Genomic DNA, 24499 nt, shown 5'->3' on the forward strand with positions numbered 1-24499 from the left:
ACTCTACTGGCTTTCGTGCTTTACTGGTCACAGTCATATATATCCTACAATTGCAATGAGGGCTCTTGATCATTACTTGCCCAATCCAAGAAACGCTAGATCTAAAGTGCCATGACATAGTCTGTGTATTGTTTCTCTTTTTGCTAGTTACTACCAGAAAAAGTAGGGATCTTACAGTTAAAAATGTACCACTCACCCACCAATGGGCATCAGGTGACACTGAATAATCACAACCTTGACAAAATAGGAAGCAGATGGCAAAAAAATATCAGAGGCAAACTAATGAATCAAATATGATTATAAGAACTGAAAATGCCACACTCCATTCTACTTATCTCCATAATTAGCTTTACCACACACCAAAAACCGGTTTTAGAAGCCCAGTATTTCTAGTGTAGTTAAAAGTACAGCGTTGCTATAGCTACTACAGTTTTTGCTTTATAAGTAATACATTCCATCTAACCACAAAAAATAGAATTTTCCAATTTGTTACAATCTAACGGGTGATTCATCTAAAGAGCACGTGCGTGGAGAAGAATGAGAAAGGACAAAGCTAGGAAGACAGCTTCAGTAGGGTTTCTTTGATGTGTTTCCTTGAACCTTGGTGCCTGTAGAACAGTACTGCTCAATCATACAGTATCATTTACTATTTCTATATTTTAGCATGCAAGTAGGGACAGAATAACTCCAGGACTGATTCTTGGAATACACAGCAATATTTTAAAAGAAATTTGCAGTAATTTTTACAAGACTGTTTACTAAGTTTTCCAAATTCTTTTGCATATTTTTTTTTGTTTTGGATTGGCTTTGTTTGCTGGGGTTTTTTTAAAAGTTAATTAAACTATTATTAGTCTTTCTAGAATTAGCCTGTATCCCTTTTGGAGCAGAAATAAGATATTATTCCAAGTCATGGTGCAGAAGTTGGAAGAGAGTCTCAAAGCACAGAAAATGTCGTATTAAAACCGCAGGATTTGCCACATTGCCTTCAGGGGTCTAGTCTGCAGAACAAATCTTGCTTTTATAAGTTTGTTCTTGCACTTTTAATTTCAAAATTCTATTATTTGCTGTCTGCACAGGTCTTAAAGATATCAGCAATGCCTTACTTAATTTCTCACTTTTGGTTAAGATTTTCAGAAGAAAAACTTCAGGAGAACACCCAAAAGAGAATTTGTTAAATTACAGGCCAGCACCCTTAGAAATCCATTACAATATCCGATGGCAGCATCCTACTGTTGACGGCAAGGTTTGGTTATGACAGGTGAGGTTGGAAACGTGAGTACATGGCTCAGGTGGAGTTACAAGCGTGAATTACGTATCGAGATTTCCACCACATGAGCAAGTTACAGAAATACTCCCTTCCCTCCCCTTCTTTTTGATCACCTGTCGCATGTTCCTTATTTCACTCATCGTGCTGCATTTGTAAAATCCCAGGGGCAACGGCTGAACTATTGTTTGCTCCATAAGGAATTTAAGACACTAAAATCTTCTTAAATAAATTCCCTTTACTAATTTTCAGGGACAGAAAAAGGGATTTTACTGTCCCGCACACGAGTGCCAGCAGCCCCAATGGCTTTACCCCTGTTTGGGCTCAGCCTGATTACGAGGCCTCATTAACTGAAGACAGAGTCGTCCTGAAAAGAGTAGGAAGAAACACACGTTTAAGCGGAAAATTACAAACGTTGTTCCATAGGGGTGTATAAACCAACACTTTATACTCTCACTCCTGAAAAATCCCTAATCAGTATCATAACCGCGGATATCTTTATAACAATGACAACTCCGGCTTTGTCAGAAAGATGAAACAGCCGCTAACATCCCTTTCTGACTTGCCAGCAGACACTACATTGTGAAAGATTTTGATGTAGCACTCTCAAGTGAAGCATGTTTCTGGCATTATAAGATCAGAATACGCTATCCCACTGCGACCGAGTTTCAGAAAGGCTGGCATTGTGACCTTCTCACCTGCTGTTTCATTTCAGCATAGACTTTTTCTGAGTTCAGCTCCACCTGCCGCTTAAACTCCTCCAGGGCAGCATCTGCCTGCTGGGCCTGCAGCCTCTGTACCTCTGTCACCCGAGTCAGCTGCTCCTCCTTCTCCCTAGAAAGTCACAGAAAATTTTCAGAGTTCAAGTATCAAATGAAAGAACAAGTATGCGAGTGTAAAAGAGAGGCCTTTAACCCTACCCGTTTAAAATAGTATTCAGATTTCCATTTCCTGTCCCAGCTCCTGCCAAACTTCCCTCAGCAATACTTTGAAGAAGGGAAGAGAAGGCTAGGGTTATTTTCACTTTCTCTCACTGAATTTCGCACGCCTTAACACGGCGCTCATCGCTTACGACAACAGCTCCATCTTCAAAGTCTGCACTGACGTGAACGGTTTACTACCCACCGCACAACCCCCCTTTTTAAATCTCACCTCTGAAAGTATATTGCCCCCCTCCAATATTTAAATTAATTCCTTTTAGCATGATCGTCTTCTCCCATTAAAAACAAACAAAAATAATTATCCCAGTGCCATCTTTGCTCAGACAAGACGCAGGATTATTCACGGCCTGACACGTATCAAAATGCGAAGTAGGGTAATGCGTGACATGTGGTACCTTCTTAATCTATTAGAAACCCCTTTCAGCCTCGAAAGTAACGACAGACGTTACATCTTTATGCAAAGTTATTTCATATTAACAGTCTATAGTATTTGACATACTAAATGCATATATCGAAATTGGTTTGGGTTTCTCAAGACACCGTAGTATATAAATAATAATACATGTATAATGTTTTATGTACACAGATGCACATATGTACATATAAACGATCCCGCCTAAAAAACAGATACATCCACCACATTGACACATCACAGACAAAAAAAAAATCTGAAGACCTCTAAATATTTAAGAAAATTTGACAGGGTTCTTCACAAATGAGACGATCAGGCAGCAGTGCTAACTTTCTATTACGGCAGGTCAGCGGAGTTGCCAGACGTTGCGTTAAAACACAGGGGAACACAATGGTGGCATCAATGCACAAAGCTGGCTCCACCACGGTTTGTAACAGAAGACACATTCAACCAGACCTGTGGTTGACATTTTCATTTTACAGGCAGAGGAAGTACCTCACGATAAATTTCCCACTTTGACAGAAATTATTTCCATATAAAACAAAGAATCTGACACATAAGAGACGGAAAAGACCAGCTAATTCATCTAGTCTGTCACCTCGCCAGCACTGAACTAGCTATTACAGCACTGAGCAAGCCTTTTGTAAAGGTCAGGAAGCTGCCAATCCCAAAGTTACAGGATTCACATCCTCTTCTGTGGTTTTCATACCAGACGTTGACAATGGGACAAAGAACATAATCCTACATCTTCACAAAGTGTCCCTTTGCAGTGTCGGAGAGCAGGGTAATTCTATTAGCAAAGAGATCAAAGAAATGCCACAAGCCCTGAGTAAACATACTACTGTTTACTTTTACAGTTTTGTCATTATGCATTTAAAAAAAAAATATTTTCATACCTTACAGCTGATAGAATAATTGAGACAAGAGGAGACTGCTATTTTCCCCTACAGAAAAAGGAAAATACCTTTCTTACCCAGCAGAAACCGGAGCGAAACAGAACAAAATCCTGTATTGCATTTTTGGTGATAATTGTTTTGGGTTTTTGGTTTTGTGTTCACATAAGAGGATGTGCAAATTTTCTTCAAATTTGCTAGTAAGCATCCATCACCCCCACGCAGATATGCTTTATTTCTCCCACCTCAGCAATTCCATTTTCTAAACTCCTTTGAGGGGAAAGCACATCCGTATATTAATGTAAGTTACCATATTCTCCAGTTATTTACGAGACAATAAAAATTACACAGCAAAAAAGAAAACATCACCAAAATCAACTTTTTTTCCCCCCATCTAAATTCAACTAAGACCATTTAGGATTTAAATTTTTACTACAGAGGATGCAGAAGATCAAAATTGCAAGAACAAAAATACTCAGACATTTCTCAGAGTGGGCACATCAACAATGCCCCCAGCGCAAAAAAAAAAAAAAAAAAAAAAAGATATGAAGTGGCTGATAAGCACGTTATACGTCGCCTCTAGCTGCAAAGCCTTTGGCTCTCCATTATCCCCCTGAAACTCCTGCACTAGGGAGCTACACAGTACAGAAATGTTTAAGTTAATCGCTGTTCGATACTGAATTGCAGTAAGCAAGTGTTCGCCTCTCCCACAACAAAAATCTATCAGCAGTTCAGAGGAAAGAACATGGAAGAGGATGAGATCTTCTGAGACCTACGTACGGCTCAGCACCCCGGAAGAGGAGCCGGGAGCCAGGCAGCAGCGTGGTTTGCCAGCGGAGCACCAGCCACTTGCGTTACCTTGGAGGAAACACTGAGAGGAGAAAACCTCAATTTCTCCCAAAAACCCTTAATTCAGTTACGGGCACTGGGTAACAAATTGCCCTTCCCGCAAAACACGTCTAATGCTTCCAGTCCACACTGGACACAAAACCAAAAACCAAAGCTTATTCAAATGTATCCACACTGGTATGCGTCAAGAGATACCAGAACAACATTTTTGGTCCAGTCAGATGAAATACAAGAAAGCTAAACATAAAAGGACAAGACCCCAGCCCTTGTGCTGTTAGTGAGCCTCCAAATTTATGCATCATCTTCCTGAGGAATACATTTTTATTTTGCAATATGATGATGTAAACTTTTAGGAATCTGGTTTTATGCACCTTCCTTTCTTTTAAGGACTTAATCCCATGAATAGATGTAACATCTCATTATAACCAGGAATAAAACTTCATTTTTTAAGGATGTGGGAGTTAGCTCTCTCCACTTTTTGTGCAGTTAAAGATTTCTACAGAAGCTTAGAAAACACATACACAATGGACCACGGTTCACAAATATAAGAAGAGCTTTACTTTTTTTCCCAAGACACTGAGCAATGTGCCTTGCATGAAGCACTGAAATATTCACTTTGAAGATTATTTTTTTTTTTTCAGTTGGACTAGTTGTGGGGCCCAATACAATACAATTACATCACTTAAATCCCCTAAAGCTGAGCCGGCTTGAATATAAAAATAGGGTGAATTTACTCTTTGGCCTCAATTTAAAAAGCAGCAAATTCCTCTTGTTTCAGTGTATAAAGGATACGGGAACAGAATTAGCAATCTTACACAGCACAAACCATCTCAGTGAAAGTTGACTATGAAGTCCAGAATTGCAATTTCAGAAAGCAGCACTCTGAAGTGGACTGATAAACGGAAAATATAAACATCCGACATACTTCCTCTTCATGCTTAATCATAAATATTTGCCTTGCTTCGTAAAACATCTTTCAAGAGGTAACAACTACACACAGTAAGACGTTACAGCATTGCAAGCCAAGTTAATGAAACACAGGGCAATCCAGTGATTTGCAGGAGAGGTTAAATAGACTCAGGATGTCCCAGCAAGCGTAGCATGAACCAGCGCTGTCCTCGCAGGGTTCTCACCATTCCCTGTGCGAAAGCGAGGGCTGACCAACAGCAAACAGGAACAGGAGATGTGCCTCCAGGTCACAGCTTGTTCAACGAACGCAAACATTTCAGACGGAGTGTAAGCACACACATGTACAAAAGGTACCTCCACCGGCGACACGGACAGCGAGTTTCACATCCCAGGAGCAAACCCGCACACAAGCGCCCTGGGCGTAGTTTAGAGAGCTTTTCAGTGATACGAAAAACAAATAGATTGTGAAAATCTTGATGTTTTCCTACAAAAATTATACCAGGCTTTAATTCATGAATATGCAAATTCTTTGCTAAGTTTCAAATACTGCTGGCAGCAGTGAAAACCCACTCGTGTCCAAACAGACCATTGTCTCCCAAGTTTAGTGGAGCACAAAAGCGGAGCAAGGAATTTCTATGGTAAGGATACATTTTGCCACCGAATAAGCTTCTGAAACTTAAGACTCTGATGGACACCACAAGAGAGAGAGGCTTCATCTCGTGTCTGTCATAGGTCAGCGTGACCAACTCTGACTCTGGGTTTAGAGAAGAACATGGAGAAGAACGAATCTTGCTGAGGTTGAAGCACAGGAAAGCAGAGCAATGGCTGAGCTCTCAGTCCCACGGATGAAGCTGAGATCTTCAAACAGTGATCAGCTCGGAAGGGCCAGGCTCTCCTCCTGCTGATTACCCTGAAGTTCCTGAATTACATATACGCACTGGTCCTGTGTATTTAGATTTGCTGTGCTTACACAAGTCTTTGTCCATTCCTTCCTCTCCTCCCCAAATACTAATATATAATATAATTAAATAGAGAAAAATATAACACAACTAAGGGGGAAAAAAATCGCTTCACTACCCACCAAACTGCAGACTCTTCACTTGCTGGAATGCAGCTGAAGGATGTTGCTGGGTTTGTTTCTAAACAGCTTTCCTTTTTATTTGTTGACACAAGAAATAAAAAAAAATGACTCTCTTATTAATCTGTGCTGAAACAAAACAAGTTATCATCATTTATATAGCCTGTTTAGATTTTTAAAAACTTACATAAACGCATGTTCCCAAAGGAGGAGACAATTCACTAGACAACATACTGAGGAGCTGAAAACAGAACTGTCATCAAAACGTATCACCTGCGCGTGCAAAAGCAAAATTCAGGAAATTTCCCTTAGTGCCTTTTGTGTATAAGCTATAGACACGAGTACCCACCCAGCATACGGACACATATCTAAGATTTTGTATCCGGAAATATAAGTGACCCCACGATCCTGCTGCTGATCCGAGAGGCTCTCACACGGAGGTGCCCCGACACCAGCAGGACGCCACACGAACGCAGCAGTTCAGCGATTTATAGCCAAACGCAAAATCCATGACCCCACTTCTTAGTTGGGTGCGATAACCATTAAAAAACACCCCACACAATGGCCCCTCTAATTAAATTTGTAGAACGCAGACTATTTCAACTACATAATGTATGAAGGCCTCAAGTGCCACATATTTGTAAAAAGAAGGTGTTATTGGTTTAGTTTCTTGTCACAGAAAAATGCTTCAGCAGTAATACCATTTCTCTGCAACACATTAAAAAAAATTACTTTTCCTTCTCCACTATTTTTAACAAATGGTGATATTCCAAGTAACAGCTTGCTGTGCAAATTACATATTGGGCCTAAATGCACTCATCCCAGCTGTGGTTAGAGCGTCCCACTGGAGAGGCAGCTCTTCCCAGCAAACAACGAGGAACAACGAGGACTCTCCCACAACGCGAGCGCCCAGACATATGGAATATGTGCAGAACACTTCTTTCTGGGGTGGAGGGGAAGAAAGACAGTGTGAAGTCATTCAAGCGGAATGATAACTAAACCAAAGCCAGATCAAAGGAATGAAGAAGAAAGACTGAAATGTGAAGCTGAAATATTTATTGCCTTCAAAACATCATCCCTATCCTGTCCCTGGGCACTTTAATATTTCGAAGTTGTTAGAAAGCATTCTAACTCGTCTCATCTTTTCAAAGAAATAAAGTCAAAAATACTAAGTAGAGAACAATTTTATCTCTCGTTCCCTGATTTTAAATATAAGATGAGCTTGTCTTTATGAAAAAAGAAAAAGCATGAATCCACTTATAAATTGTTTACAGTTTGCATAATTCAAAACGTTAACATTAAAAAGCTGTTCTGCATTCCTTCAAGTAAGCTATAACAATGAATGATATTTACAACAGAATTATTATTTTAAGCTATATACTTATGTTTTAAATAAATCATGGGATAACATTAACAAACTAAACCACTGCTTAAAGCCATTAATGAACTCAGAGTAAATAATATTCTACGTGTGCATATAACACTTCTGTGAAATAAGAAGAATAATGCATCGCATTCACAATTAATGGCTCACAAATTAACTAGACATTGGTTAAACACACTAATAATTATTATAACTATTTCTCATTATAATAATGGCAGGGTACTGTTGTGCTAGGTGCTATGCAAACAGAATAAAACCAGCAACTGCAAAATGATGAATGAGATACGGGTTAAAAGGCTGGGCAAGTGTTGTAAATGTGGCTGGAAAGGAAAATGCTATAATTTTGCTCAAGACTGCAGAAACTGTCTACAAGATTTAGATACACCACATATATGAAAGGCCACAGAGGCTCGGTTATCGAGAGAGGAGGATTAGAACAGAGATTAACAGTCACGGCTTTTACATGCTGAGATGACAGCTAAACCTCAACAAGGAGAACGTGCAGGGGAGAATTAGAGAGACAGGTGTAGATAATGGCTTAGATAAAAGGAGACAAGACTGTAATTAAAAGGTGGACCAGAAAGTCAGCAGCACAGATAGTAAATAGATTCATGAGATACCCGGAGAAGGAAAAGATAGGGATCAGAGAACAGGGCTGTGGCACAGAAAGCTGGAGGGTGAATAAAATAAACTGTCTGAAGGACAAACTATGGGAGAGATCACTGAGCAGAGGAGGAGAGCCAGGCAAGAAGAATCACTTAACACTAACAAAGACCAACCCAAGATGTGTTACAAGTGACAGAGCCAACAGTGGTTGGCAAACCAAGGACGACGAGGATGAAGTAACAATATTAAGACTGTCTCAAATTTTTCCAATACAGAAATCTAAATGAAACATCTAACTAATCGCTTCAGCTTAAAGCATGCCAGGTTTATTATTTCAAAGAGGTGCTGATAAAAACACCCTGGGTCAAAAAGCCTCAAATAAAATAAAGCCTTTAATATATTATTTCCCACCAGTCCTGTTCCTTTTCTACCCTTAGACAACCATGGCTACACCGCCAAACACCAGTTCTGAATAAGCAAGAATCGAAAAAGCAACCATTACTCGCCTGTGCAAGGAGGTACAAGGACACAGCATTCATTATGCCATTCTACAAATTTAAGGTAACAATTTTTACAGCTAAAATAATTGTACTATTATAGTTTAGGATTCAGAATAATAATACCCAGTTCTAATGGACAATATAGACACTCAATACTGAGGAATGATGAGTGTCTACTCAGCTCAACAGTTTCTTCTTTCTAAAAAGCTGGCATGGTGGACATGGACTTTCACTTTTTTTTTTTCCCCAAGAAAAGTACCATTTGAAATATTAACTTTAATTCCTCACTGAAGGTTTGTTGTGTTGTTGATGAAGCTGGAGGAAGTTAAGTTTCCTTTTTACTTTTACACAAAAAGTAAAAAGGAAACTTAAGACTACCAAGTGTAATTGAAGTCTAGCAATCGTAATCATCTAGCAGCAGCAGTGACAAAAGGAACAAAGTCATTTCTTGTACTGTTTTTGTAGAGAGATTTTAACTGACCCAAAAAAGGGGACAACTTGAAACATTTAATGTTTATTAAACAGCAGTAATTGAATTCAATCATCTGTGAGACTTTCTTTAGCCAAGTGAAGGCTCTTCTGATTTCATCAGTTTTTTGGGGTATGATCTATTTTTGAAATATACTGCACTGAATCTAAAAGACAGACTAACGTGAAAGGGAAGCCTTTCAGAGTCATAAGGGAACAATTCTGACATTTGTGTTAGCTATTTGTATATTCATTTAGTGAGGTCAAAACCTATAACCTTTAACTACATTAATTATTAGAATAGCAATTTACAGCAGTTAACCGAAGTGTTATGGCACGTTACACTGACGCTGTTCATCTCACAAGGCAACATTTTTCATTTCATACAGCTGTATCTTATACTGAAGCACTTTCATAGTTGATATCATTAAAAAGATGGTTATAGAAACATCATAAGACATCTTGAGGGACATAACAGTCCCACAGACAAGGATTAAAAATCAACTGTTACTTTTTGTACAACTGGAGCATTCCTTTAAATACATATTTCATTACTGCCAGTAGGTCTCCAGAGAAACTGGTGAAAGAAAATGAAAGGCTGTAAATAGTTAATAGAACACTTTATTTTTGCTTTTAAGTGAGACTATTAAATAAAGCTACCACATTTTTTGGTCCTCTGTTCGTACTTTACATTGTGCCTCCTAGAGCGAGGGTTATGTCAGCATGTTCACTAGGGCTACAGGAATGTTTACAATATGCTGGAAACTTTGACTGGTTTTGCTCTAAAAGGTTTCAGATGCTCAAACACAGCACCAAGTGGAGAACAGCTGGCTGTTTTTCCACTGATTCTTAGAGGAGAAGAAAAAAAAAAAACAAAAAAAAAAACAAAAAAAAAACCAAAACCAACCCTCCAAAACCAAACCACCCTGTTTTAAAGAGTAAAATTCTATCCAAACTCTTCAGCCACTTGACATTACCGCTGGTTTTAAAATCAAAGTTTGTTTTTTTCAATCAAATTGCAACTGTTGTAACAAGACAACACTAAACATTTTTATAAGAGAATGATGAACACAACGAACATGAGTATAAACTCTCAACAGTGTTTTTTATTGCAACATTTGGAATTAAAGACAATGCCTTCTCATATTTCTTTAATTATTTCCGGCTTTAAATAGTAATAGCTTTTCCATTCCTACAAGAATTCCTCCACACACAAATACTTCATTTTCAAGGAAAAATGGAATTAACTACAGGAAAGCAGCTACACTTAGGCAATTATCCTAAAAATATTAACAACAACAGGCAATTATTCAGAATCTGGATTCAACTTAGAGGAGCAAGAAAGGAAAAAAAAAATCACCAACAAAAAATCCAACAAGTTGCGGTTAAAGCCATCACTCCATTTATTTCTTTATCACTGTGCTGATGATTATCATGTGGTTGTATTTTTCAGTATGCAATGGCATTTACGACATCCACCACTACAGGCAGTCCATACAATACAGTTCAGACAACTGAATTCTAAAGCAGCAGCTGTTTAAAAATAAAGTTCTCAAAGAGTTTGGTACCATTAAATTCTCAAGACCCACTGTAAATCACAGGTTTTAAAAAATATAATTCCTGTATATTCTGAAAGTCCAAATTTAACTTTTTTATATGTTGGGTTCCAGCATAACAATAAATGCAAAATCACACCACTGTAACCTGCAAAACAAAATGGAATTATATTCACTGCAATTTATTCTATCTCCTTCTGTCATCTATATTCACGTTTTTATTTATCCCCTGCCTTCATCCATTTCCTCTTTTATTAGCTCAGAAGCACTACGTATACCATTTATTTCTGTCAGATTTACATACCCTCATTTCTTTTACATTGTCCTTTCTATCATACAGAGAAAATTAAAATTATATAAAGACAATGGGAATTTTGCATGAGGTTAGCAACCTCCAAGCTAAAAGACCCTTACATAAAACTTCTGGTGCTAAAGTTTGATACATTTTTATATATTCAGAACAAAGCAAAAAGAGCCTTTCAGAACAAACAAATCCGGGGCTTCTCTTTGCATATTAAAAAAAAACCTGTACAATGAAAAATGAGTCATTACACAGCCACATCTGTAAGAAAAAGTAAACCAGAGATTGTGCAAGACAGCATCTTGCCCCGTTCCCATTTTTGTCTTGTCCCCATTTTACCCACACAGGTGAACTGTAGGAAACATCAGGAAGAACATCTGCTGGAGGCAGACAAGGGGTCTCAGAACAAAAAATAAAAATTAAAAAAACAAAACAAAACAAAAAAAACCCAAACAAAAACACCTTAGGGCAGCACAATACCAGGATCACATATTCTCAAATCATTCCACTGCACCAAAGTCCAAAATAGAACAAAGACCAAAGCCCTCTGGAAATAAAAAAGAAGAGAAGACAGGAACACACGGAACCTCCCCGTAGCTGCAACCCAGGCGCCCCTTCTCTCAGGAACTCAGGCTGACGCAGAACAATTATAATGAGATTTCTTCTTGCAGAATATCCTGACACCAGCTTCAGCTGCAAAGTGTGATATCTAAGTCATTCTCCTAAGGCTTTGCAAGTATCAGTACTAAGTTTAAAACCTCAGGACAAGCCTCAGAAGAGCTCCAGCTTCATTGCTCCATGTATTTGCAATGATGTCAGGTAGGGAACAAATTATTGAGAAGAGAATAACCAAATGACCGGCAAACCAAACCGGGAGATGACAAGTAGAAGCCCTTTGAATAAAGAAACAACTAAGAAAAAAGTTATTTCCTTCCCAAAAAAAAAGCATTTTTCCAATTCTTTTTCTTTTCAGTAAATCCAAGCACAAACGCATTTTTATCAGATACTTCTATGAGACCAAACCTCATAGTAGTAATAAGTATACTCTACAGAAGAACAGAAATTTAATATATATATTAGTACCACTGAACCACACTTGACAAAGTTCCTAGAAGTAGTAGAGCCCAGCATCAGCGTGCTGAGGTGTAAAGAACTGGCACAACCAGCATTGCGAATAACGACAAGCAATGCTGTAGGTCCTTCTACAGCCACAGCGAGGAAACTCCACAGCACCATCCCCACAAAGAACTCAATGGATCTTCCTTGATCCTCACATCAAGGATTCCCAGAGAAAATATGTGCATGTACACAAGTATATATAGGGAAAAAAAAGAAATTACTTTTATTTCTGTATTTTATTGAACATCTACGTGCACCACCTTCACACCATGCCTTTGGTTGAAAAGGCTTTGAAACATTTTACTCTGCTGTCTAAACCAAATCACAAACTACTGTGAAAACTGCACGTGTGTGCTTTAGAAACTGTTGTAAAAACACAAATCTGCTCATAGACAGGAGTGGCTTTCCTGGTTTCTGGAAAGTTTAGCTCCTCTTTCTTCCCCAGAAGAGTTTTAAACAAGTTCAGATGCGGGGTAGAGGAGCAATGGAGAAAAGAGGTGTTGCTAGCTTCTTATGTAAACAAACAATTTTATTAAGTGACTTTCAATAAACCAGCTGCTAAACATTTGCTCTGTATCATCACCACTTCCAAGGTGCTGAGAGTTGGCTCCACAGGCAGGTTTAAAAAAAGGCAGAGATGGAGAGGACGAATGTTACACAACATTTAAGTGCAGAGAGCGTGCATGCATTTCTTGACACGTCAATGTTCAACTGCATTGTCTGCACCTGTAGAGGTAACAGTTCAGTTCATTTCTCCTCACATCACTTTTTAAAAATTATTTCCTTCAATCACACTACAGAATAGAAGACTAAGAACTCAGGAAAGCTATACATCAGCAGTATAATGAAATATTAACTTGTGTATGAGACACGCAAACCAAAAAGCATTAAATCTGATCCCATCATTATTTCCAGTACGTGAGAACCACCACAACCATGATCCTGAGAAACCACCAGCAGCAAGGTGGCCTGCACTTCCAGTCAGGTGACAGATGGTAACAGCCTCAACTCTCAGGTATGTTTATAATTTAGTCCAAAATCTCCATCTCAAGACAGACAAACTTCATCTGCCTACGCAGTCATAATGTACTTACGGACTCCAGAATGGAAGTGGTAAAAACCAAGCTACATTGAAACTGATGTCGGCCAAATATACACTGTATTCACACTTTAAAAAACTGAAACTATAACTATTTGTCTATTACTATGCGATTTTTTTAGCAACAAATGGATACAAATTTTTGTTGGTTTTTTTTTTTCTGTTGTATTCAAGTCAGTCTGTAGCGTGACAAATTTCAACATAGCTGTACCTCTTTATGTCCTGTTCCTCTCCTTAAAATAAAAGGGCTAAGAACCAGAGAGATTTAGCCTATTTGCAACCCCCTCTCATGACATATTTTATGCAACCAAACTAAAAGGATTAGAGAAACAACCCTTCCCCCCAAGTAATTACACAGAAGCTTTTTAAGAATACTTTGTCATTATATAAATGCAGTTTAAATGACATTCTAGAAAAATCCTTGGAGCATTTTTATAGTGACTTTTGCTATTAGGCAATGCCAATGACACGCATTGCTGAACTAAGTATAAAATTTATATCTAAAAGTCACCACCAATACTTAGGAGTGTTACAGCAATTCTTTTGCAGAAGATTTGGTTTGACAGGTATTTCTACCACAAACTTTAGAAGAAGAAGAAAAAGCCTTCCATAAACTATGTAAACCCCTATTCAGTATTAAAACTCTGGCAACACCGTTTATTTGAAGTGAAAGATAAGTTTAGAAATGTGGATTTTACTATTCCACACAATGTCTCAAATCACTTTCATTGTCCATCTTTGTGGATACATTTGAAACTGCAGTAGCACTGTTTGCTGTCACACCACTGGAAAAATAAAAATAAAAATAAAAAACCCCACTAAAACGCCTGCTACTTCCCCTTCTGTGTGCTTGCAGCTGACTAGTTACTCAAGATATAATCCTGTGGCCATTTCAGAATCAAAGTGCATTCAGATCAAAGTAGTTTATGAGAAATCACTGATGCACCTACTGGGTTCTGAGCCGCAATTCCACAAGGCATCGTTTCTATTGAAGATGGTGAACTATATTTTCACTCATCTCGAGGAACATAAGGTTGTTTTCTAAACGTTTACTGTGTCTGCCTTAGCTTGTAACCACTTAATTTGATTCCACAAACAGGCAAAGAAATACAGCAAAATAAAGCATCGTCACTTAAGACATTAGATCTTGTGAATTTGTATTAATAGCAAGAGATTGTTAAAAGGATTAATTTTTGCAGGATTGGAAAAAAAAAAAAGCCGTAATGAAGCCATCCATTTCTCACACAAAAAAAAATATTCCTGCTTGTTAGGTCTTTCTTACGTATATAATCAGATACATTTAAAATCTTAATATTACGCAGAAACACCGGTACTAAATTAATGGCTTGGTTTCCAGAAAGTCAGCCTTGCAGGATCAGCAGTTCCTCTACACTGGGCACATGGGTCTGTTCTTACGGCACGTGCACTGACACATCCATGATTAGATATGTACAGAAGCAAGTTGAAATCTGAAGGAATTGGCCAGCAGAATATATGTGGGGCTCAGACTAGGGCACTCTATTTCTGTAAATACAATAGTTTTCATATTTAGGTCCACAAATCCGCCCTGATGATTCTGCCAACTTCTATCTCCATCCAGAAAAAAAACCAAGGATGAAAGCAAATTTTTATTTCTATTCAATTACGAAATAATTACTTATTAGCATTACTAATTCCATTATTATTCGTAACATTAACCCCAAATCACTGCTGTAAAACGACCTAAAGAACAGTAGTATAGATTCATTATTAAAGAGTAAGCTATCCCCAAAATTAAAATGTTTTCCACTTTAAATTAGGAGACTGATATCATTTAATATTAGAAAATGCTACATTCTTTTCAATATCTTGAATTAAAAAAAAATAAAATTAAAAAAAAAGCATAACAGAGTGCCATAGGACATGGAAGCGACCTGGGAAAAGTACCCTACAATATGAGTGAGAGTAGCTTATAGTAGAAGACACTTTGAAAATCAGGAACAGGTATTAATCACTTGCTGCAGGGGAAACAGCCTAGACATCCTTCAACCTGCCATGTCATCTCTAGGGCTCCTCCATCCGAGGCTGACCCACCCTCAGTGTTGGCCGAAGAACCCACTCCCACGAAGAACAAGGTTGGGACTGGCCTCTGCCACCAGTCTTAACTGGTGGGCCCCCAAGTATCCACCAGAAAACTGGGTTCTTCAGATTTTAGTCTTTCAAATCCTTACTCTAACTCAAACATTAAATCTAAGTGTAATTACAGTTAGGGAATATCTGAAATAAATGAGGAGCTCCTCAGCACAGTGCTGTTCACTAAGAAGTAAGTTCAAAGCCCACAGCACACCACCCTACTTGACAAAGACTTGCCTGGAGCGGAGCACCACCGTGTTTACTCTGCTCTGAGAGCACTCACACAGGGAATACATTCTGAGCAGCCAGAGCACTGCAAAGTCAGACTCATTTTATTAACATAACTAAGTGCAAACTGACATGTTATTTGAAAGGCATGGAAGATAATGAATGCAACACATTATCAATGAATCAGACGTTAAAACACCAAAAGATTAAGTTTAGTTGATAAACATTCAATCTCCCTAAAATTATAAATAATAGTCAGTGTAAAGAATTTAAAGATTAAAAGCTGGAGTTTTTATTAATGTCTGTAGCTATTTAAGACGTCTCTATCGATGCCAAATACCTAAGAGGTTATAGAAATGAAGGAATACAGACTTCAGCTCTGTGACTTTTATTGAATCTTAACAATGCCTCTATCAGCCTAGATAAGATACATTGCAACATTTAACTGAGTCGCTTGAGCAAATAACTTCTGGTTTGTTTCAGAATAGTCTGTTTTCCTCAGAAATTATTTCCATAACTTTGAATTTAAAATGGATAAACATATGGAAATAATATTTTACATAATCAAAAAGGGAAGCAGCACAACAAGAGTTGATCTTGTCATACGTGCATCTGCTGTATGTAAACCACTCCTCCACTCCTAAAACAAACTTGTTGCATCCTGATTAGTTTTTTAATGTACAAGGTCAGCAAAAATCTGTTCCAAGTTAGTTAATGAAGTGTCTTCTGTTTGCTGTAGACCATTTGTCTGAACCTCAGCTACGTTTGAAAAACAAGTATTCACACAAAAAAAATGTGGTATCATAGAAAAAAAAAATCCACATTAAAGTTGTAACTTATGGATATTTTGAAAAAATAAAGCACAAATATCATATACTAAATCAAGTGAAAATACAATTAAAATAAATATATCTTTCCAATTAATCCCTTCCTCTAAAATAGTCCAAAGCAACTGGTCTTTCGTTTGGACTATTTGGCTACTATGTGTCCATTCTAAACAGAAGCCGATGTCATTTGTCTGACATGGCGAGACCAGCGGACATCACTGACTTCAGTTCTGTTCTACTCCTGTCACTTGAAAGCCAGCAAATTCAGGTGGCTTGGTTCTTGCTTTACTCTTTTAATGTTTATGGCTGACTAGAACCTTGAAGATGCAGCTTTACAACGGGAAAGTAACCCAGACAAATTATAGGAAGGCAGTTAGATGAGAAATAGCATCAGTTTATTTATTAAATTTGACTAAAAATCGGGGATGGTTCAACAATTATTCCATATTCACTTACTTCAAAGTCTCTTCCAGTTTGCGAATTTTCTTTTGAGCATCCCCTCTTTCTTTATCAAGATCATTCCGGATGCCATGAATCTACCATTTCAAGGGAAAAAAAAAGACTGTATTTTAGCAAAATCGAGGTCTGACTTAAAAAAAAAAGTTATTTTAAATTATAAAAACTATTTATTTTGCATGTTTCTTTTGCACTGATATAGACAACCATCTACACATTTCTAAAATTACGTAAAATGCAAGAATAAGGATTAACAGAGAGACAAAGTATGAGAATATAGCCAATAGAGCTATTTTTCTTCTCAAAATTAGTATTATTCTCTAGAATAAAGAAACATCAGTAATTACATAAAAAGAAACTAGGTTCTTCTTTAAATACAGGAAAACATATACAAATCTGCCTAAAATAATGACACGTATTGCTCCATGATGCAGAGTTCGTACTTACCAATTTGTGAATATCCAATCAAAGCAAACCACTTTTTCTCAGTTTTCATAACAATAAAAATACCAAACATAATGATAGTAAATAACATTACTTTAGAATAATACATACTCAAACATTAACTAGCCGAGGGTAAATACTCCTAAGAAAAGTAAAACTTTGAGGAAATGTAATTTACTACTAATGAACTCCTGCCCCAGGGAAATCAAACGAGAGTGGTTGAACCATTATATACAACTTCTTTTCTTCCATTTTGCATCCAGACATTAAAAACACAGGGGTATGGCATTCACGAGGGTCTGAGCAACCTGATCTGGTTGGAGATGTCCCTGCTCCTTGCAGGGGGGTTGGACTAGACGACCTTTGAAGGTCCCTTCCAACCTAAACCATTCTATGATTCTTGTGTAAGTGTACAACTAACAAACCCACAAAAAGCACACAGACACCTCTAAAATGACAGAGCATCTTAGCAAACAAAACCTATTCCACAGAAGCTGTGACCACATGCTGCTCTGAATACAGAGCGATTCCAGCAGAATAAGTCCTCTGTTGTGAGCACAACCCAAAAGTCTCCACGTCCTTGCACAACAGGAAAAAGCCACCTCGGCCATCTTCCTGTCTCCTCCGCATCACCCCTTACCTACATCAGCACTAGGATACGTCTTCACCGCGAATAGTCTTGCAGTACAGGAATCTTCTGCCTCGCCTGACCTCCATACACAGCAGAGGACCACGACTGTCTAACATCACGGGGTCCCACACCCCTCTCCATTTTCCATCACTCAGCCATGTTGCTTATCCTTCTTCCTTTCCACCTCCCCAAGCAAACTGTACATTTCCCAGTAATTCTCCTTCGTGCAACCGCGATATCTCTCCACACGTATTTCACAACATGCGCTTGTATACAGAAGTGAGACAAACAGACCTCTTACGTAAATATCCTAAAGATACTCAGGGTTACAAAAAAACTTTGAGGCCCTCTAATTCTCCTCTAAATGTTTGTCATTTTCCCAGTATATTTTAGTTACTATTTAAATTTGAAATGCTATTTTAATTCCTATTAGTATTTAATCAATGCAGAATAAATATGGCAACTTTCAAGACGTCACAAGGAACATCTATCAATCTGAGAAATTGCTTCTCTCCCTGTAAAGCAATATAGTTGCAAAAAACATTGAGCAAAATCTGACTCCCACTTCCTAAATCCATTAACCTGGAAGAGACGTTTTTAAGACAAATTCTTTTCTGTGGTACTTTTGGATCAAGAGAGGAAAGCAGCTTCAGAATTTGGCAACCTCCCAAGCATAGGGCAAACCATGGGTTTTCATCATATTTTTTGCCACAGGCAGATGAAGTCCAAGAGCTTGTTTTGCTTTTAGGATTGCACAAGTAACAACGCAGCGATATGACCTACTAACCATGTTTTTCTTTATCGGATGGGGTGCACAGGAAATCCTTTATTCACCTACAATCATGTGCAATGTTACATGCTATTAAGTCACTACAATAAAGAAAAACATGTTTCAAGAAGTGCTCAGTCAGAAGCATAAGAGTATAGTCCAATGAAAAAAAAACAAATTCAGAGATTCGCTACTGCAAACAGTTCCATGTAGGTGTTTACTGCACGGAATTCTGAATACTTGTTTGGTCTGAAAGAACCTCCAAACTGGTGGGCTGTCTATCAGAGAGTAAAAAAGGTATTGCCAAACCTGGTAAAATTATATGTATTTAACAGCTGGCTCGAGAATGGCTCTCAGGAATAATCTGTCACTGTTCTACCACTTAGCCAAATGTTTGGAAAACAAGCGGTAGATTATTTATAAAAAGCAGGTGTTTCCTTTGCTTGTAAAACCATTTAGCCTAACTGGTTCCTGATTCAGCAGATAAGCACATTTAATCAAACAGTGACGTTTAGGGTTACTACTTATTATTTGTTTGATGTTTAAATATCCTAGCAGGCAATAGCCACTGTAGACTAATAAAGATTATGAGATAATGGGTAGGTTCTGAAGTGAACAGATTGCAGCAGAGACTTCATGATTTCTTTACTTGAAGGCAAGCTTGTTTTAGTATTTTATGGGCCAATCTATACTACTTTATGGATTTATATCCTTAGATCATTCACATGTAACTTTTCTCCTCCTTTCTCAAAGATTTAATTTTGAAAAAATACTTATATTAAAAATTATAAATAGGTGAACTACTGTAAAGTTATCTATTAAAAATAGAGTCCATTTTCTTCACAACTGCGTATCTGTGCTTGCTAGCGTAGAGTGACTGCTGACATGCTTTTAGCCCATGCTAAGTAGCATTCTCCCAAACTATCCCCAAAACTTGTCCAGAATCATACACCTTAAGAGTGTAGCTGTGAGCCATCTGATGGCATTTGGAGTTGGTGCCTGGAAACACTACCAGCCACACTCAATCTGTACTTATCTGCTCTTAGATGAAGTGATTGATCGCAATAAACCAACAACCACTAGACTTCAATAGCTAGAAGATATCTAAATTATGCTAACACTTTTATGTTGACCTGCAATATTATTCCAATCCCAGGCTTTGCTTGAGGTCCATGTTCATAAAAACCACGACTTGTCTAAAAAGACAAACGTAGACTAGGATTAGATCAAAACATATCTTGGAATGAAGAAGTATTTGAATTCAAGTCAGCAGAAGGCACTAACTCAAACAAAAAAAAACTCACTACAATTCCTGTTGTAAATGCTGTTACCAAGCGGCAAGTAGCTCTGTTCACCATTCCTTACTTTATGTTACAAATTTGCCACATTTGGAAATGACATGTTTGAAAAACACACCCTTTCAATTAAACCGGCTTCTAATGCACTCTCAGTCAACACTGCAAGAGTGGAACACACATCACTAAAACTGAACTTTAATTTGAAACCTATTGATGTTTAAAGTCTAAAAGAGTAGACAGTATTTGCAAAGTGCTTTAGGATGCAGTGGTTTTGATGAGAATTATATTTTTTTAATGTAAGTTTCTGCTGTAAAAACGATGTGCGCTAACAATATATAGTGAATATTTAAATCACAGAAAGTATGGAATAAAGATATACTGGGAAAGAGGAGTATGGAATAACATACGAACACTGACAACAGGTCAGGCTAAGTTCAACTGAGTTCATTATCTTCTCTCTAGCAGCAGTTAACATCAGATGCCAACAAAAGCAGCATACGCAAACAGGACAGGTTACAGTATCACTTCTTTGGAACGCTCTCCCAGTCCCCGTCATCTGACAAGAGGTGCGTGGAATCAGAGGCAGGATCTCTGTACTTAAAATCTTCCTTGATTTTGTCCAATTATTTTTCCAACCCATCTGAAATGCTTGGATTCCAAAGTTCACTTCTTTGGAGATTTCAGAATTTAAACCTTTAGCTTCTGTATACAACAAAATCAATGGTATATTTTCCTGAAAATATTACCTGTTTTTCATATGCACGTTCCAAGAGAAGTTTGTCCTGTTGAAGCTTGTATTCTTGATCCTGCAAAGGAAGAGATGTGTATTCTAAACAGATACAACACATTTTTCTTTCATTACAAAGTCATCAATAAACACACGCACATTTGCTATTATACAGAACAGTCCATAAAAACAAAACAAAAAATAAAAAAATCTATTTTATATCATCATTTAAAAATTCTAACATACAAAAAATTTCAACAAACAGCAAAAATATCCACACACAACAGAACTATCTCAAAACTCATGATTCAAGAGAGATACCAACTTGTTCTTCTGAGCTATTTAAATCTCATTCTGTACCACATCAACTGTAAAATGAAAGACATAGCAGGAAAAGTAGATGCCAAAACTCAAAGACGATTGATACACGATACAGATGTGGAACTCATTATCCTGAGACAGAAGGATTAATTTAAATGCCTATAGGAAGATAGAATATTGAACTGAACTGTTAAATAGCAACAAAAATAAAAACAACTTTGAAACTTACTTAAAAAACGTTTACAGTTTAGGACAAAAAGAAGAGATATTCGTAATTCTTTGACACACTTCTCTATAATCCACTGATACACATTTACACTGGTTTAGCATGTGAATTACAACAGAGTAAAAAAATTCCTGGGAAAATTCTGCTCTTACCCATGAAGTGATCTCTTTGAGTCATACTTTTTAAAAATCAACCTTGTGAAACTTTATATATTTCTCACAAATAAGATACATTCAAAGATATTATATGTAAGTGCATTTCAGTATGGCTATCTAAACACTCAGATGACTGGAAAAAGTAGAAGGGGCTGCTCATTCTTGAGTAAGAAATTCAGGGCTCACCTTCAGGTGTTGCTGTCTTTGCTGCTCTGAATCTTGTAACTGTTGTTTTAATAGAGACACAGTATGCTGTAACTCTTCAATCACATCAGATGCCTGTAGAGATTTAACAGAAAAAGGAATTTTTGTGTGGCATTAGCTCTACAGACACATCTTTTACATATTTAAATTTATTTCTCAAAGGTGCCTAGAACTCGTAAAAAATACCAACTTGGGAAAAAACCTGTAAGAGTTTACAACTCTGGATACGTCACTTCTGTCCACCTGGTGAACTTAGAAATGTAAATAAAACCACAAAAAAAAAACCCTAATAATAAAAAAACGTTGGGTACTAATAATTCAAAGAAAGAAAAGCACTTTGTGAATAAAATGGAGTACAGTATCACCAAACCTCCCAAAATTCCAGTAAATAACAGCAAAACACCCCATTTGTCCTACTGCTCTAAGATCAGCAGATGGTATTCAATACATTAACCTTTTCACCTCTGAAATACCAATTAAAAAAAAAAAACCCACAAACCACCAACCAACCAATCATTTAACGTGAAAATTATGTTAAATATATACTATATATCTACCTATGCATATTGGTAGATATCAATCTGACAGATATTTATAAAGAAACAAACCAGAATTATCACATTTTGAGTGGAATCTATGCATGCAGAATTTGAAAATCATTTCTTAAACACATAAATATTTAACATAATGCTCCATATTAAAGAGGCCTGCAAGACAGTTTATTTCTGGAAAAAGCATTTTTCCCTCATTGGAGAGGCCTTATGAAAACATCAAGTCTTTACGACTGCTGAGGTCCTCTGGCATCTGGAATTTTTACAGAAGCACACAGAAAAATCAGCATATTAATTGTACCTTCTCTGAATTGGCCATGGAAATAGCACCTGTATGTACACATAAACACACACACACCAGAATTATCAGTCAACTTCAGATGACTTTTCAGTCAAATTTGGGAATGAAAAATTAAAATCACAATTTTTTTTTTAAACCCATGCACATTAATAACTTAGGGAATTGAACAGTTCCTTGGATTTATTCATAGCATTACATTTATATTGAGGAGACCACTTAAAAATAAACAACATTTTAATGCCTGTTATACATGGAATCATACCTTAGCTGCAGAGAGAGCACGTTCCTGCTTTATAATATTTATATCAACATCATATTTACTTTGTAGTTGCTGAATGTTCCCATCATATTCCTGTATAATACGGTCCTTGTCTTTCTGAAGTGAGCTGTGCCTACAAGTAGTAAGCAAACAGAACATGGAAATTGCTTTCATATTTTGGCATCTTACCTGCTCAGTATCAACTCTACAGAGCATGCAGGTCCTCTCGTGCCACATGCTCATTGCAACAGAATGAAATGCTTACAAATAATGGAAAGATAACATACTCCTTATGATGGTCATTTGGGTCAGTTCCAAAATGAGTTTTACATCAATTAATACATTTTCCTCACAATTTTCTAATGCCCATTACCATTCACTGAGTTCCTGAAATAAAATTAATAACATTTGCTTTTGGAAATTCCATATTCTTCAATGCTGGAACCACCAACTGCTGTTTAATTACCTTGCTTTCACTTCCTGAAGTTCGGAGCATACCGCCTGGTAACGTTGTTCTGCATCAGTCTTTTCTTGAGACAATTTCTGACGCTGTAAATTACTATTTTCAGCCTCAACTGTCAACTGCTGGACACGAGCCTCCAGTTTTTTGACCGTCTGGTTCTAAAAGAATAGGTCAGTGCTGAGAAAACACCAGAATAAAGTAGGGTATACCCCTGTGTTATTCAGTAGCCTAGGGCAACAAGATTCTTTGGTGGTCCAGACACACAAGAGTTACAAGAGCCAAGCTGTCATCAATCAAGTAAATTCTATGTTGTATTAAAAAAAATAAAAAAAATTTTAAAAATCTTCAAAATATGGATGTCTATGCTCCCTCCTCTCAAAGCAACATGTCTTCTCCCCTAGGCAAAACACTGTGCAACTGATTTCTAAACTACAAATCTTAAAATGGGAGACAACAGATATTTCTAATAAAAACTGTAACAGATTATAATACACATCAAGCATTTTTAGACCTTCCATCAACCAAGAAGTGTGTTATCACTAGCAATATGTGCAACCCACATGTGGGAAAGAGTATTTGAGGAAAAAAACTATATGTATAAAAAGATTTTACTGATCTTTATGGTGATGAGCAGCTATAAAAGTCAGCCAGAAAACATTAAACCATACAGCATCCAGTGAAATCTGTAGCTCTTTCACGCTAAAACGTTCTTCTGAGTACTTTTACAGACCTAAAAATATGTATATCAAATTTCTAAACTAAAACACGAGCAATGCACTTAGGTTGCTAAAGAATTACAGATTTTAAACAACTGCCTTTTATGTGCACACTTTGGCAAAACCACCTCCAAGGATGTAAACAATAAGATACAGTAATATCTGCTACGGATTTGGAGGATATAAGAAGAACGTTATAATACAAATGCCACATTAACAATGTGACTGCTGTCTAGTTGTGTTTCAGATCAATTAACAAATGTTAAATAAATACTTCGCCAATCATCTTGTAAGTTATCATCTCCATTTTATTCCTGGAAAATGGAGGCACACAGAGAAGGAAGGTGCACACAGGAATACAGCAAATTCACATCAGGACTGAGCGCACACTCGTCAAGACTCTGCTGCTAAAACTTTCCCTAATCCGCTTCT

The 24499-nt window shown here is 37.3% G+C and overlaps 1 protein-coding gene across 2 annotated transcripts in view; it reads right to left on the bottom strand.

Annotated features, from left to right (window-relative positions):
• CEP112 (centrosomal protein 112) overlaps nt 1-24499 on the bottom strand; it is a 163427-nt gene that overhangs the window by 100950 nt on the left and 37978 nt on the right. For both annotated transcript variants that reach the window (XM_086762479.1, XM_086762478.1), the window contains 6 exons: nt 23355-23509; nt 22892-23021; nt 21760-21852; nt 20891-20950; nt 17003-17082; nt 1963-2098 (listed from right to left, as the gene is read on the bottom strand). In XM_086762479.1, the coding sequence (XP_086618605.1) occupies nt 1963-2098; nt 17003-17082; nt 20891-20950; nt 21760-21852; nt 22892-23021; nt 23355-23509 (654 nt within the window). The remainder of the gene's footprint in view (nt 1-1962; nt 2099-17002; nt 17083-20890; nt 20951-21759; nt 21853-22891; nt 23022-23354; nt 23510-24499) is intronic.

The sequence above is a fragment of the Chlamydotis macqueenii genome, chromosome 18 (genome assembly GCF_036417535.1).
Source record: "Chlamydotis macqueenii isolate bChlMac1 chromosome 18, bChlMac1.mat, whole genome shotgun sequence".
NCBI classification, from domain to species: domain Eukaryota; kingdom Metazoa; phylum Chordata; class Aves; order Otidiformes; family Otididae; genus Chlamydotis; species Chlamydotis macqueenii.